Consider the following 15,297-nt stretch of genomic DNA (forward strand, 5'->3'; position numbering starts at 1 on the left):
GCATGAACTCACTATATTTTTTTTCTGTTGAATGATTTTCCTTTAAGTCCAGAAGTGAACTGGATTTTACTGGTGGTTTTTTCTTATTTTTTTATGCTTGAATATGGTATGTGTGTGTGTGTGTGTGTGTGTATACATGTGTGTGTATGTATATGTGTTTGTATGTGTGCATGCATGAGTATGTGCATGTATGTATGTATGCATGAGTGTGTGTTTATGTGTGCACACATGTGCCTGTACATGTGTATGTTTGTGTGTGTGCACATGAGTGTATGAATGTGTGTGTGAATTATGTGGGTGGTGTATGTGTTTTCTCGTGGGGGCCGGAAGGCAGCTTTGGGTGTCCTTTTCTGTCATCTCCACTTCATTCCCTTGAGTCAGAGTCTCTCACTGAACCTGGACTCGCCCCGTTAAGCCATCCAGCAGCGAGGCACAGCAGTCACTGTTTCTCTCCCTGCTACAGTGGTGCTGTGATTACACATGTGACTACACATGTAGATGGTGCTGGGATTTACAGGTGTTCCTGCTGGGATCTGAGCGCTGGCTCTCATGCTGACACAGCATGTGCTTTATACCTGCTGGACCACCTGGTAGCTCACTTCTTAATGCTTTCTCTTATAAAGGATTCTTTATCTGTTTTAATAAATGCTGCAAGAGTTTTGCGTGTGTGATTATTCGGTGCTGGGGCTAGAACCAGGGCCTTAGGCTTGTTACATAAGTGCTCAATCCCTGAGCCAAATCCACAGCCCCAGCCAAGTGTTTTGAAATATTTAAAATTGTAAAGTATAATAAATTTAAAATATCCTTCTAACTCCAAAAATTTTTGGTTTTACTTAATGTGCTGCACGGTCAAGGAAATACTGCTTTGTTTTGTTTTTTTTTCCTCATTGATAGCTCTCATAGCACTGAAAATAATAGCACGCTTTCCAAGGAGCCTGTGTTTAAATAGAAGCTGCCCTGTAAAAGTAAGGAGAGGTTTTAAGACAGCATCCAATCATAGAACTCGGTTGCAGTGTGTATTTTACACAAATACTCAGTGCAGTAGAACACCAGTTAATCTAATGTCTCAGGATTTGAAGTAGAGTCCATCAAAAGAACAAGAAAGAGGAGGAGTTTTCCAGCCCTCAGCACTCAGGGAATTAGCTTCTTCTACTGTGCTTCCCAGTCTTCCTAACACTGCCACCCTTTTATATGGTTTCTCAAGTTGCGGTGACCCACAACCATAAAATTATTTTGTTTCCACTTCATACCCATAGTTTTTCTACTTGCTATGAATCGTAATGTAAATATCTGATATGTGACTCCCAGAAGGGTCACAACCCACATGTTGAGACCCACAGCGCGGTCATCTTCTGTCCTTCCCAGTTGTTGAAATTGATTGCCATCTGGAAATTAAAGCTTATCTGGCACAGACCAGGGCAGTAAGGAGGTGGTCCTGGTGAACTGCTATACCATTGCATAAACCCTGGGGATTTATCAATAGGCTTTGCCCTGAGTAATGGGACTTAAAGTGATAAATTAACAGTAGACTGGTTGTTCATGCTTGGTTCAAAGCCACATCGCTAAGGCTCCTTCCATTGTCTTAGTCTCATATATCTGAAATTGTGCTCTACATCAACTACCAGACAAGTGATATGCTGTCCTTCATGCACAGTCTCTCCCTTTAAGCACCGAAGCCTGGGTAAATGGGATTTTAGTCCTACGTGCCAGCTGACATTTTCATTAGACTTTCAGGAAATACACCTGACTTAATGAGTGTTAGTTTATTGCTTATTAGTTCCTATATAAATGACATTTGGGTTGGGTGTGGTGATCCATGATGGTAAGGCTAACATTTGGGTGGCTGAGGTAGATTACCATGAGTTCAAGGCTAGACTGGGATCCAGTGTGAGAACCTGCATCAAAAAAAAATCCAAACAAAACAAAGCCCAAAGCAAATAAATATTTTAAAAATTAAGCTTTTTTCAGTTTTTACCTTTGACATCATTCATTAATTTCACTTGCTGTTTCTTGGGAAGAAACAAGACCTGGGGAAGATGAAGGGAACTAACATTTGCACCATAACCATGTAAGTTTTCATTTTAGCCTGTCTGATCCGAATACACGTTCTCAAAGCAAAACCCTTCCTAATTGAGGCCACTTCTAAAATAAAGTGTTAATCGAAGCACACAGGTGCTTAGCCAGAAAACCAAAGGCTGGGTGGTGGGACCATTTTCCAGCCATGATCTGAAGGGCAAGGTAGCAATTCAAAATGCCCTTGGGCAGGCGCAGAGTTTAGAGTGCTTTTTGTCAACTCTGTAGAAGACCTTGCGTTGACTAGGCCAAGTGGGAAGGATGCCTCAGAGCTGGGATGGGAAGGGTTGGTAGGGCAAGCAATGGTGCACCCTAAGCTGGTGTGGTTGGATTAATAGTCTGTCAAGTTAACACGTAAGCACAGGACCAGTGATCCTACAATTTAGTCCTGAGGAGATTCAAAGCTTTAGCAGCCATTCCAACGCATACCTGGTCTTCATCTTTGGGTTTATAGCTGTGTCTGCCCACTGCAATCCATCTCTCCTTTTCCTCTCCTCCAGTCCATTGTCCTAAAGTATCAGTGAAGAAACAGCTCTGTCCTTAAAGGAACAAAAGAGATGGCTTATTCTGGGACCTAATATGACTGGCCCTGGCCCAAGATCACAGCTTTGAAGTTCCCCAAATATCATGTTCTAATGAGGTCACAATTTTCTTACTTTTGTTGATGGTTATATCTGGTAGGCAGGTTCTAAAATAGCAAGGGAAACTTCTATAGGTCACAGATGATGGGTGACAGCATTTTCAGTCTTTCAGTTGGTAGAAACTAGGGCTCGGTTTATACATTCTATAGTATTTAACCAGAAGTTACCAATATCTCAAATCAAACACAGAGAATGGTGATTAGGAGTGCTACAGATGCCCTGGGATAATTGTGCTCTGCACTTGTAATGTTCGGACCTCTCTGCACCACTGAAGTCAATCAGGTAATCGGGTTTTGTAGTCACAGCTTTTTTGTAGGAGTTCTCATTCATGGACGTTAGAATAGCACAGAATTGTGTGTGTTTTTCTTTCTTTTTTTTTTATCACTGTCTTATGAAGTATTCACAGTCAGTGCCTTCATAACTTGACTCAACAAATGATACTGGGCTTATGAATTTTGAATCCCACTCAACCCATGTATAGTTCTTGTGTTTAATGTGCTTTCATCTTCGAAGTAGACATATGCTCTCATGAACAAATAAGAGATTAAAGTTTGGACACCTCAGGTCCATCCTCATTTCTATTTATTCATGTGACTTTTAGGGTCTCAACCATGATGGGGAGTCTCTCTTTCTCTCTCTCTCTTTTTCTCTCTGTCTGTCTGTCTGTCTGTCTGTCTGTCTGTCTCAGATCACCAGATTCCACAAAACTCTACCACTGTTTATCAGATTACAGTTATAATGAGCACACAGAAGAGCTGGGTATCTCTGAGAGGCAAGTGTGTCCCTCTAGTATGTCCTAAGTTAGAACCACCAAGACTTTGAGCTAAAGAAAAAGAAAAAGAATCATGCTAAGAGAAGCCGAATTAGTAGGTGAGATGTTGAGGAAAAAACACTGTTGAAGAATACTTTCAGGTCATGATCAATTAGAATGTCTTGAAGGGTAGGTAGGAGCTACCACAGAGAAAGTTGTGTATGTAGGAAAATCTGGGAAAAGAAGGTGGAGCTTTGTGGAATCCGGTAAGAGAAGATTGATGGGGGTGGGGGTTATCTCCTCATCATGGCTGAGGCCCTCAAAGTCACATGAATAAAAAGAAGTATGACTTGACCTGCCGTGTCCAAACACTATGCTCTTATTTCCAACATACTATGACTAGTTTCATATCAACTTGACACAAGCGAGAGACATTAGAGTGGAGGAAGCAGTGATTAAGAAAATTCCTAGAGAAAGATGATGTAGTTATAGAGCACAAGTCTGTGGGGCATTTTCTTAATTAGTGATTGATGGGGGAGGGCCGAGCCCATTGTGGGTGGAGCTACCCCTGTGCTGTTGGTCCTAGGTTCTATAAGAAATCAGGCTGAGCACGCCATGGGAAACAAGCCAGTAAGCCATATTTCTTCATGGCCTCTGCATTAACTCATGTCCTCATGTTCCCGCCCCAAATTTCTTCAATGATGGATTAAGATATGACGTGTAAGTCAAATAAACCCTTTACTGCCCAATTTTCTTTCAGTCATTGTGATTTATCATAGCAATAGAAACCCTGATGAGAACAGAAATCGGTGCCAGACAGTGGGGTATTGCTGTGACAGACCTGATCATGTTGCTTTTAAAAGGAATGTGGAAGGACTTTGGAACTTAGGGCTAGGAAAATAATTGAGTATTGAGAACTAACTCACTAGGATGTTCTGTAGGAGCCTGGAAGACAGAAATGTCATGTTGATGGGGCCTGGCTTGTGAAGTTGCAGTAGGAAACAAAGACCCTAGCCATTTGTTTGAAGCATCTGTGGTGTCTAGTCAGCTGGAACTGATGAATCAGCTGGAGTCAACAAGAGACCAGAACCACTAAAGTCAAATCTTTGCTTCCATGGTTTAGGGATGCTGGTCAGCTGGGACTGAAGAATCACCTGTGATTAAGTAGGTTAAGAGACCAGCATTACTGAGGTGAAGACTTTGGAGATGTGTTTTCTCAGGTTCACCACACTGAAGCTGTGTTCCAGAGGCACCCAAGGTTGTACGCTGAGCTGCCAGTTAAATTTGGTAGAGAAGCTTCCCTCAGGAGGAGGTGGTTTTGAAGGCAGGAAAGGGTCATGGATGTCAGCTGAGCTTTGGCACTGGGTGGCAGAGGTGAAGTTCCCTGAAGAGAGCTGAGGAGAGGTTATTGCTGAAAGTGCAGCCTAATTGTAGCTTAGAGACACGGGCACTTTAGAGATGCCAGTACTGTGGGATGACCACCAAGAACAGCAGCAGTGGTGGAGTGGAGCCTAGAAGACAAACTGTGTGTACTGCAGTGAACAGAGCCAGAAAAGTGACCCAAGCCCCTTATCGGAGTCCAGGAGCTTCTGAGTGGATCCCAGATAGTAAACACTGAAGTTCTTTGCAAGTTGCAATTCAGTAATGTTTTTTATTTGAATGTGACTATACCCTGGTTATTCTCTCTTGAAGTAAGAAAGGATTTCATTTACTTGTCATTTTAAAGGAGTCAAGAGACTTAAAATCAGTTAAGAGACTTAAAGAGATTTTTAGATTCTTAAGAGACTGAACTTTTAAAGTATTTAAATTTGGAAGGCTGTTGGTACTTTTAAGTTTGTAAAATGTTTTACATTTATATTAATGTGTGATCTTGAGGGTGACTAAGAAAGAAAAGTCTGAGTCTTAACAGTGATGTGTTTGTCAAGATGACAAGAGGTCACTTGTGCTGGCTAGTTTTATGTCAACTTGATATAAGTTAGAGTCTTCTGAGAGGGAAATTAAGATAAGGTCTTCATAAGATCGGGCTGCGGCAAGCCTGCAGAACACTTTGTTAGTGATTGATGGGGAGGGCTCAACCTATTGTGGGCCGTGACTTCCCTGGGCTGATGGTCCTGGATTCTACTAGAAAGCAAGCCATGAAGATCAAGCCAGTAAGTGCCTCTCCATGGTCTCTGCATCAGCTTCTGCTTCCAGATTCTTGCCGTGCTTGATTTCCCATCCTGACTTCCTCTGATGATGTGGCAATGTAAGCCAAATAGACCCTTTCCTCTCCAACTTGTTCTTGGTCACGGTGTTTATTCCAGCAATAGAAACCCTGATGGGAATACATACCCTCTCCTTGCTAGACATCAAACACACTCAAGTCATTAGGTCATTATCTGTAGATTCTTAGTCATGAAATGTTTGCATTTTTCATACAGCGGTATTTGTTATAGCAAGCTGCCATGCAGGTGTTCAGCATCTCTCTTTTTCTTTTCCCCCCAGTGTTCCAACATTCCAGAGCCTTCCTGATGAAATCCTCAGCAAGCTGGCTGATGTCCTCGAAGAGGTAATTGTTTTGATCCTTTGCACATCTTGAGATGAAACCCAGACTGCAAGCTAAGCTGCACTGCTTTCTTTCACAGCACTGTGATGACAAATCAGAAGCTGCCAAAAGACCCTGCCAGTTTGACCCTAGCTCTGGATGAGCTATAGATTTGGCTTCAAATTAAAAGCAACTTAGCACACCGAGGAGTTACACACATTACTTTGACATCTATGCTATGCTGGCATTGTTATTCTTACTTTAATTAATTATAGTTGTTGTCATCCTGATATTAACAACTTTACAAGAAGAATTAGTATTAGGTCTGAGAGGAAGAGACCTTCTTCTCACATTGGGAAGCTTTCTACTGAATTGAAAGCATCCTGTTCCCTCAGTAACTGAAGGAGACTCGAGTAAATGTTCTTCCTATATAGTTGAGTTCTTTCTAGAGATCTCTACTCAGGTACTTCTGGGTACTGATTGACAGTGGAGAATGTAACTCCAGGAGGAACCATGCACAGTGGCAAATACCTGTAGCCCCAACATTCGGGCCTCAGTAGTTCAAAGTCACCCTTGCTATATAGTGAGTTCCAGGCAAGATTGGAGTATACAAGACACTGCCTCTAAAAGCCATAAGGAAGAAAAGGAGACAACAAGGGGAGAGAAAGAGGAGGAGGAAAGTATCATACAACCAAGGCAAGGCAGGGCAAGAGGGTGTGTTTGGCCTTTGGGAGCTTTTAGATTGCATTTTTTAATGGATGTAAACTATCTCTAAATATAAAAGATTATGTAATAGTGTTTTGATATGCTTATTTTTATCTGAATAATCTCTTTCATAAAAAGATTATATGGAGGCTTATGATTGTGTTATACAAGTTTTAAATGAGAAAGAATAGTTGATTAAATAAAAACATTAAATCAGAAAAGGTCAAATGAATTCTTACTATAAACACAGGTCCAAAAGTGGTGAAGACATAAGTTTAGGCATTAAATATGCTTCTTAACCTTGTTATGAAATATTCTCAGAAAAATACAGATTTATAGATGAGACAAAAGTAAGGTTAAACTCAAAGGTCACATTTGTTTGGACTTAAGCATGGTTTATTAGCTGTTTCGATACTCTGAAGCATTTCTGAAAAAAAAAGAATTATCTATATGCAGGCAATATTCACTGTAATCTTTGATAGTTGTATTGAAACTCTTGACTTCTAGCTTGTGAAAGACTGAAACCAAATCCAGGGTTCTTTTCCTTTCTCATGTCTTTTCAAATTTTCTTGCCTTTCTGTCTGGTCTTGATTTTAGTGGTTGACATCATTCTCTGTAGGTAATGGACATACACATTTTAATTCACATTGAAAAGTTAAGAATTTCTTCCATTTGGTTTAGGAAGCATAGGCACATTGATAGGAATCTTGGAACAGTTACTGGATGAGACAAAGTTAACCACTAAAATAGGATATTATAGTTCAAGTCAAAAATGCAGGGAAATTGGCTTAAATCACTGTAAGGATGTCTTAAATGTCTTAAATGTTTAATGTCTTAAATAAGACATTCATGCAACATGCTGGGAAGGCCCTCAGTTCCCGAATACTTGCCAAGCATGAGGAAAGCCTTGGGTCCTGTCTATCCTGCATAGATGAAAATCATGCAGATTCCTGACTGGGTATGGTGGTTCCTGATTATTCCAGCACTGAGAAGTATGAACAGGAAAATAATGAGTTTGAAGACAATATTGGAACAGTAAATTCAAAGCTATGCAAAAACTACAGTGCCAGACAGAGTATCAACAAATAAAAAGCAGAGGATAGGAAGAATGAGCATGAGGAGGATGGGGAGGAAAACAGAAAAAATTAATTCAGGAATTTGGAGAAAGCCAAGAAAGAGACAACATGGATAACGGCAACATCACAGGGCAGGTTGTTAGCTTATATTTTCTTTTAACTGAAGATTTATTCAGTTAATCTTCAAACAGGACTCTAAAGATAAAACAATTAAAGAACAGTCATGGTCAATTCCTTATAGAGTTTGCATTCTAGAAAAGGAGAGTTCTTCATAATCAATTAGTTACAAGAAAACTTAATTGAGGGACCAGAGTGATGGCTCAGAGGTTAAGAGCCTTTGGCCCTGCAGAGGACTTTGGTTTGGAACACAAACACACATTTTTAAAGTCGTGCTTTAAACACCCTTGTCCTCATAGTTAATAAAGACAACTGCTGAAGAAAATAATTTAAGCAGAATTTGAGAGAAGATGGAGTCTTAGGAATGAGTAAATAGCATCAGAGTTGTCAATTGAATAAAGGGCATGAGAGGGGTGTCCAGGGGTTAAGGAAATCCTCCATGAAAAACCCCTGGAAAGAGTGTGCTGGCACACTTAGGAAACAGTGTGAGGAATCAAGAAAATGAGATTGGAGCTGGGAGTCATGACAAGGGGTGTTATAACCCGTATAAAGCTATATAAAGCTACACAGGGGCAGGAGAGCCATGCAAGACCTTCTCATCCACTGCAGATATTTAGTCTTTCCCTTAGTCTGAGATGAGAGCCATTGAATGGCTTTAAGTAGATTAATAGAATTACTTGACTTATACTTTTATCATGGTTCCCATGATGGGGAGTATTGGGAATGGTGGTAAAAGAAATGATAATCACTTTGTTGACTGTCATAAGAGGAGACTGAAAAAAAATGGTGGAAACTGATTGGCTTTGAGAGAATAACTCAGAAACTTTGCTGTTACATTTACATGGTGGAAGAAGCCAAGGGAATCAAATATGTCACTGGGACTGCTGACATGAATACAAGGCAGGATGGGGTTAGTATCAATGGGAATGGAGAAGACTAGGAGAGGAGTATATTGGGGTGAAGAGACAAGGAGAGTAGGAAGGTGGGAAGTGGAAGAATAAAATCCTTAGGGCCCTGGCCAGAGCAGATGCCGTGGAGCCATGTTTGACAAGGGCTGTTGGTTATCTAACTGTTATTCTGAGGGACAAAACTTGAATGAAGACTTAGGCAGAATGTGAAAGCTGGTAGCAACCAAAACTTACTAAAACAGCATGAATATAACTGAACATTCTAGAAGCTAGTGGATGAGGAAAATGGAGTAGAGTGCTGACGAAAAACCTCAAAGAAATTTAAAAAAAAAATTAAAATGTCATTTCTTTATATTAAAGTATATGCATATAAAATGCTTTTGGCTTATTAATTATTAACGAAGTCTTACTAATCAGATACATATGTATGGTTACCTGTAACAGAAGGGGGGAAAGGGATCTAAGCAGAAAGAAGGAAAGTGACTGACTGAATGAATGAATGAATGAATGGGAGGGCACAGAGTAAAGCTCTGATTTAATCTTGAGAAGTCAGCTCTAAGAGACAGGAGAGTAAATGGGGCCCAGTGGAACCTGGGAAAATGCCAAGAGCCCTCAGAGCTTGCAGTTGAATTTTGTTTAAAAGACAAGGACAGCAATAGAGTAGGTAGATGGATGGACAGGGAAAATGGCACTGGTTGGCACCCAGGAAATACAGTGGGATGGGAACAGCACCCAGCACAAGACAGTAGGCGTTCCAGGCAGAGACAAGGCAGTGGGTGTCTTATGGAGAGTGTGGGCGGATGCAGTGGACAGAGCTATGCAAATCCTGACTGAACATTTTGTTTCCTTGGTGATGTAGAAAGCAGGGATACAAACAGAATGGGGGGAGGGATAGACAGCTGAGTGGTTTACGGAGATAGATGATGGGAGGAAATGAAGGTTTAGAAATATGGTGAGATTACCAAGTATCATGAAGGCCCAATTTGATGCTAGCAATTTCTTATCTAAATTAAACTACATAGAGAAAAGATTTGTTTAATTAACTTACCAGGGGTCTTGCTTTTTAGGCCAGGCTGATCTTGAACTCATTATCATCCTGCATTAATCACCAAAGTGCTGGGATTACAGGTGTATACCATCATGACGGCTTCAATTTTTCTTTCACTTTAAGTCTCTCTTTATTTTTCCTTTTGCATGGAGTCAGGTTCCAGAGAGGCAGGCAACTGGACTTAACCAGGACTATTATTTTTCTGAGAGAGGATGAAGTGGCTGAGTGAGGGAACAGGTAATTGAGGTTACTTGCAAGAAAGATCAAGAGGTTTGATTCTGGAATTCGAATTGGGTAAGGCCAGTGAGAAGCTGTAGGATCATTTAGGCTTTAGTTTTGTGAAGTTGAGGAATTGTTGGAGTTAGGTTGTTAGAGTGGCCCAACATGAATGGAATTAAGGATATTTCTGTCTCTAGGTAGAAGCTGTACTGGAAGATCTGTGGTCCATTCATACATTTGTTGAGGCTTATTGAAGCCAGCTGTCCTATGATTTATTGATCTCTTTCATGTGTGACCACAAAGTGAACCAGAGCATGGCTGCATTTGACTTTTGTGTTCCAAGTATAAAAGAAATTCATCATAAGAAGTCAGGGTGTATTTCTCTCTGGATGTGCTGACCTGTAACCTCTGTAAATGAAAACTGCTTTTCCTGGTGGGTCTTTTGGCTTTCATTTATCTCTGTGGAATACAGGGAAGAAATATCTGATGAATGTGCATTTACTTGCATTCACACACAACACATTCAACACACACACAAAATGCATACATGCACACAAACACATATAAACATACATACATACACCTACACACTGTGTGTGATGTCCATGTGTAGGTTGTGTGTCTGTGTTTCAAAGAAATCAAACTGAAGCACAAATTCATTAGCCCCAATCAACCTCTTTATAAAGCAAAACAAAATTAAGAGCCCGTGAAATCCTTTAATCATTTTTTTCTTCTTCACAGCTGTGAAAGTGTTTGTGCTGTCTTATGTAACAATCGCCACAATAGCTCACAATGTATTTTGGTATTGGGGGACTGTGTTTTCTTTTCTTTCTTTCCTGTATCATATGAATGTATATCGTATGAACCACTTCTCGTAGGTGTATGCAGAAAGGTACATGGTGTACAGGTGAGTGTGAGAAGACCAGAGGTGGACACTGAATGCCTTTTGTTACTCTTCACTGTAGCTTTGTGAGACAGCCTCTCACAGAACTGTAAACTAATAGATTCAGCTAGTATTGCTGGATGCAGAGCCCAGGATCCTCCTGTCTCCACCCACACCTTCAGCACTGGGATTATAAGAGTGTGCTGCCACATCTGATTTCAAGGGAGGCTGTTGATTGCTGAGCCATCTCCCCAGTCTCTAAGTCACATTTCCAATTAGATGTTCAGATGTTTGGATGGTGTACAAATTTAGTCCCACACATTTGGTTTTAGGACATCATTATAAGGTAAGTGTACCAAATATAAATGTGTTATCCGGTGCAGGCAGAATGCTTAAGGTGAGTACACAAGAACAATGGGAAGTTAGGTTGGAATAACGAATCAGATAAAGTGAAACAAATCCAGAACAATAAAAGCCACAGCAATATCAGCTAACACCAAAGACAAATGTGCTCACATAATAATTAGGCTTTCTACCAATAGCCATAAATGGAAAAAATCCCAGATTATTTCATAAGGAGTATCATTATAGCCAATAAGTAAGTTTGCAGCTTTGTTTCTTAGGCAGTCATGTATGGAACACCTGCTATGTGTCAGGAGTTGCTCTAGGCCTCGGGGATTCAGGCTCTGCAATCCCATGGCATATGTTCTACTAGCTACAGATAAGGGAGGAAGTACATATCATCAAATGATAAGCCAACTGAAGTTATTATTGATAGAAAAACCTCAGTTGAGCATAGTGGTACAAATGCAGTTTGCTTAGATTAACCCCACAGCCAAAGTTAAAATATGTGTAGAAGCAGTGTTAGGTTAAACTTAATTCAATTTGACTTTAATAGGGGAAGGTAAGATTTAAACTAAAGTCTAATAACCTATCTAATGAAGTTCCACTGGAGCAAGGAGAGGAGCAGATACATGGTCTTAACATAGAAATGAGTTTACTGTTCTAATTGGGGAGAAAAGTTGTGAGAGAAGGCTTCAGAAAATGAAACAAGATTGTGTCATTGTGGGTTTATAACTGGATTTTCAGAGCAAAGGGACTCACTGCAGGATTCCCAGAGGACTAGCGTGGCCATACATCCCAATATCCCAATTAAAGAGATGAATAATTGTGAAAAGCAGAGAAAGGAAATTTAATAATGCACACTTTGGAAGAACAGAGAAAGAGGATCCGATGGTTTTAACTTCATCTTGTGGGTACTGACACAAAGCTTTAGGCTTAAGTAGAAAAAGGAATGGGTCAAGGGACAGAGGATATGTATAATTAAAGCACTCTTGGGCAAGCGGATCCTATGGGTGATGAGGTCTCTCTCACCAAGTGCTGCTAATCCAAAATGAATACAGGTCTAGGACAATGACCTTAGGGGAATCAGAAGCAGGACACTGTAAAAATCATCAGTAGGATGTCTCAGTTTTAGTCTTGCCTCATGAGACTAGAAGGAGGCAAAGTAGATGAAGCAACCCCAGCTGCTAAAGGACACACCCAGAGTGAGTACTTACAGCCTATCTGCAGAGGTGAGCAGGGGGACTCCTAGTGGGAAAGGATTCTCACTGAAGGCAGGGACTCCAGGCTCTCTGTTACAAAGTGCCTGCTGTAGTTGTGCCCAAGGTGATAAAGAATTTGCTTTCACTCTGAGCACAAAGGGGAACAGTATGCATTGTAGCTAGTAAAGTGGTGTAACTTGTTATTTACTTATTTTGAGATAGGGACTCTTATACTCCCAAGGCATTTTGAAAGTTCTGACTCCTGCCTCCACTTCTAGTGTGCTGGGATTGCAGCACCTTGTACTGAAGATGGAGGGCTGTAACATAAGCTGCCCTGCATGAACCAACACTCTATCTACTGATTTATATGTCAGTCACTGTATAATGTCATAATCATCTCTTCTTAGGGTTTATGAGAAGAATCAATTAATAGAGCCACTCAAATTAAAAGGCTATTACAAAATAGCCAGGTAAGGGTAGGTGATGTGTTTATTGTTTTTCCAGAGGAACAGGATCTTAAAGAATATGGAGCAGAGGGGTGACTATTAAGGCACTGGAATGATCTAGAAGAGTACATGTGATAAGAAACAGATGGATAAATATTTTGTTTGAGAACTGAAAAGAAAAATGGATGAGTAGAAAGGGGGTAGATCCAACCTTGTGTTGGCCTGTAGAGAGGGATTTGGCACAGGAATTCTGGGAAGGAAAAGTATATTATCTCACTAAAAGGATAATTATTCACTCTATGTCATCAGCATGGCTTAAGGTGAATCTGCCTTTCTAGAGTGGCCCCCCTTCCCTGAGGGGTGGTTCCTTTGTCAGGTCAGTGACCCAAATCAACTGCCTCAACTATTTCATATCTTGGGTAGTTTAAAATGCTAGGTCTAGAGAAATAGCTTCCCTTGATACACAGAGCCAGGCTTCTGTGATGAGTATATTCTCAGAAATGGAGTGGTAAATGTTTAGATACTGTGATAAAAATATGTTTTATTGGAAACTTTAAATTGGAGCACCAAATTAGGTCAATAAATCCACCAGATACAGCTATATTTTTCTTATCTAAGAAGTGGGGCATATGTGCTGGGTTTAGCTCTTCTGAGTTTTAGCAGAAATATAGTAAAGTAGATCAGAACTACTTCTTGCCTGTATTAATGCCCTTTACATGCCCAATATTTTCTCTTTAAACATTCAGTTGGATTTTCTTAGAATTAAAATATTTTCTTCAAGAACATTTTAGGGGCTCTGTACCATTGAGTCTGCACCTTTTTCTAAGACTGAATTGGTCATGGACACATTCGAATGTATTTGTGTCCTGGGTGGTACAAGCATATATGTTTTCCTGTACTGTTTATCCACGCTACTATTGTGACGACAAGTGCATAGACACATAATTGCTCATGCTTTTAATTATTAAAAGGGACATTAATGAGAAATAAGAGAGAAAAAAGAAAAGATGAATGAAGGAAAAGTGAAGAGTTTTCAGTTCAGCATGGTGTGAGTGTCTGGTACAAGGCTCTCCCTGTGATCATCCAATCTGGAGACTCTCTTGGAAGGAGTGGTTATAGAAGACGTACTCCTGGTTGTTAACAAGCTAATTACAGATACAGGGTTTGGTGGTTTTGCTCTGTGACTTCTTGTCTGGATATCTTTGCAGAGTCCATTGCATTACCAAGGGCTGTGAATAATATAGGGAAATATCTGCCATTGTTTATTATTGAAGAGCTATACGGCTTTCTCTTTTTGTCTTATGTTCTTTGATTTATGCATTTTTATCTGTGTATATATGTGATGTGCTTACCATGTTCTGTGTATGTACCTTTTATATGAACATGTATGGAGGGCCAGAAAATGATGTAAGGAAGGGTGGTCAAAGCCCCTCTGAAGATGCAGTTATGGATGGCTTTCAGCTAGCCATGGGCATGCTGGGAACCAAACCCAGGTCCTATGGAAGAACAGTAATTGTTCTTAACTGTTGAACTGTCTTTCCAGCTCCCAAATGTCTTCTCTTTTATCACTCAACTGTCAGGGTTCTTCCAGGAAGGAACTGATCAACTAAATTGGGGACATTATGAGTTCTCTTTGAAATCTTTTGTTTATAACTAGCTAACAAAAATACCTAACATCATTATTTCTTCTCTTCTTCTTCTTCTTCTTCTTCTTCTTCTTCTTCTTCTTCTTCTTCTTCTTCTTCTTCTTCTTCTTCTTCTTCTTCTTCTCTTCTTCCTCTTCCTCTTCCCTCTTCCTCTTCCTCTTCCTCTTCTTCCTCTTCCTCTTCTTCTCATTTCTTCTTCTTCTTCTTCTTCTTCTTCTTCTTCTTCTTCTTCTTCTTCTTCTTCTTCTTCTTCTTCCTTCTTCTTTTCTTCCTTCTTCTTCTTCTTCTTCTTCTTCTTCTTCTTCTTTCTTCTCTTCTTCTTCTTCTTCTTCATTCTTCTCTTCCTTCCTTCTTCTTCTCTCTTCTTCTTCTTCTTCTTCTTCTTCTTCTTCTTCTCTTCTTCTCTTCTTCTTCTCTTCTTCTTCTTCTTCTTCTTCTTCTTCTTCTTCTTCTTCTTCTTCTTCTGTCTTCTTCTTCTTCTTTCTTCTTCTTCTTCTTTCCTCTCTTCTTCTTCTTCTTCTTCCTTCTTCTTCTTCTTCTTCTTCTTCTTCTTCTTCTCTTCTTCTTCTCTTTCTTTCTTCTTTCTTCTTTCTTCTTCTTTCTTCTTTCCTTCTTCTTCTTTTCTTCTTTCTTCTTCTTCTCTTCTTCTTCTTCTTCTTCTTCTTCTTCTTCTTCTTCTTCTTCTTCTTCTTCTTCTTCTTCTTCTTCTTCTTCCT

General features: G+C 40.1%; 1 protein-coding gene across 2 annotated transcripts in view; it reads left to right on the forward strand.

Annotated features, from left to right (window-relative positions):
- The window catches only part of Prkg1 (protein kinase cGMP-dependent 1), a 1,198,874-nt gene that overhangs the window by 879,435 nt on the left and 304,142 nt on the right, over positions 1–15,297 (forward strand). For both annotated transcript variants that reach the window (XM_052187297.1, XM_052187287.1), the window contains exon 5: positions 5,950–6,013. In XM_052187297.1, coding sequence (XP_052043257.1) covers positions 5,950–6,013 — 64 coding nt within the window. The remainder of the gene's footprint in view (positions 1–5,949; positions 6,014–15,297) is intronic.

Source organism: Apodemus sylvaticus, chromosome 1 (assembly GCF_947179515.1).
Source record: "Apodemus sylvaticus chromosome 1, mApoSyl1.1, whole genome shotgun sequence".
Classification (NCBI taxonomy): Eukaryota; Metazoa; Chordata; class Mammalia; order Rodentia; family Muridae; genus Apodemus; species Apodemus sylvaticus.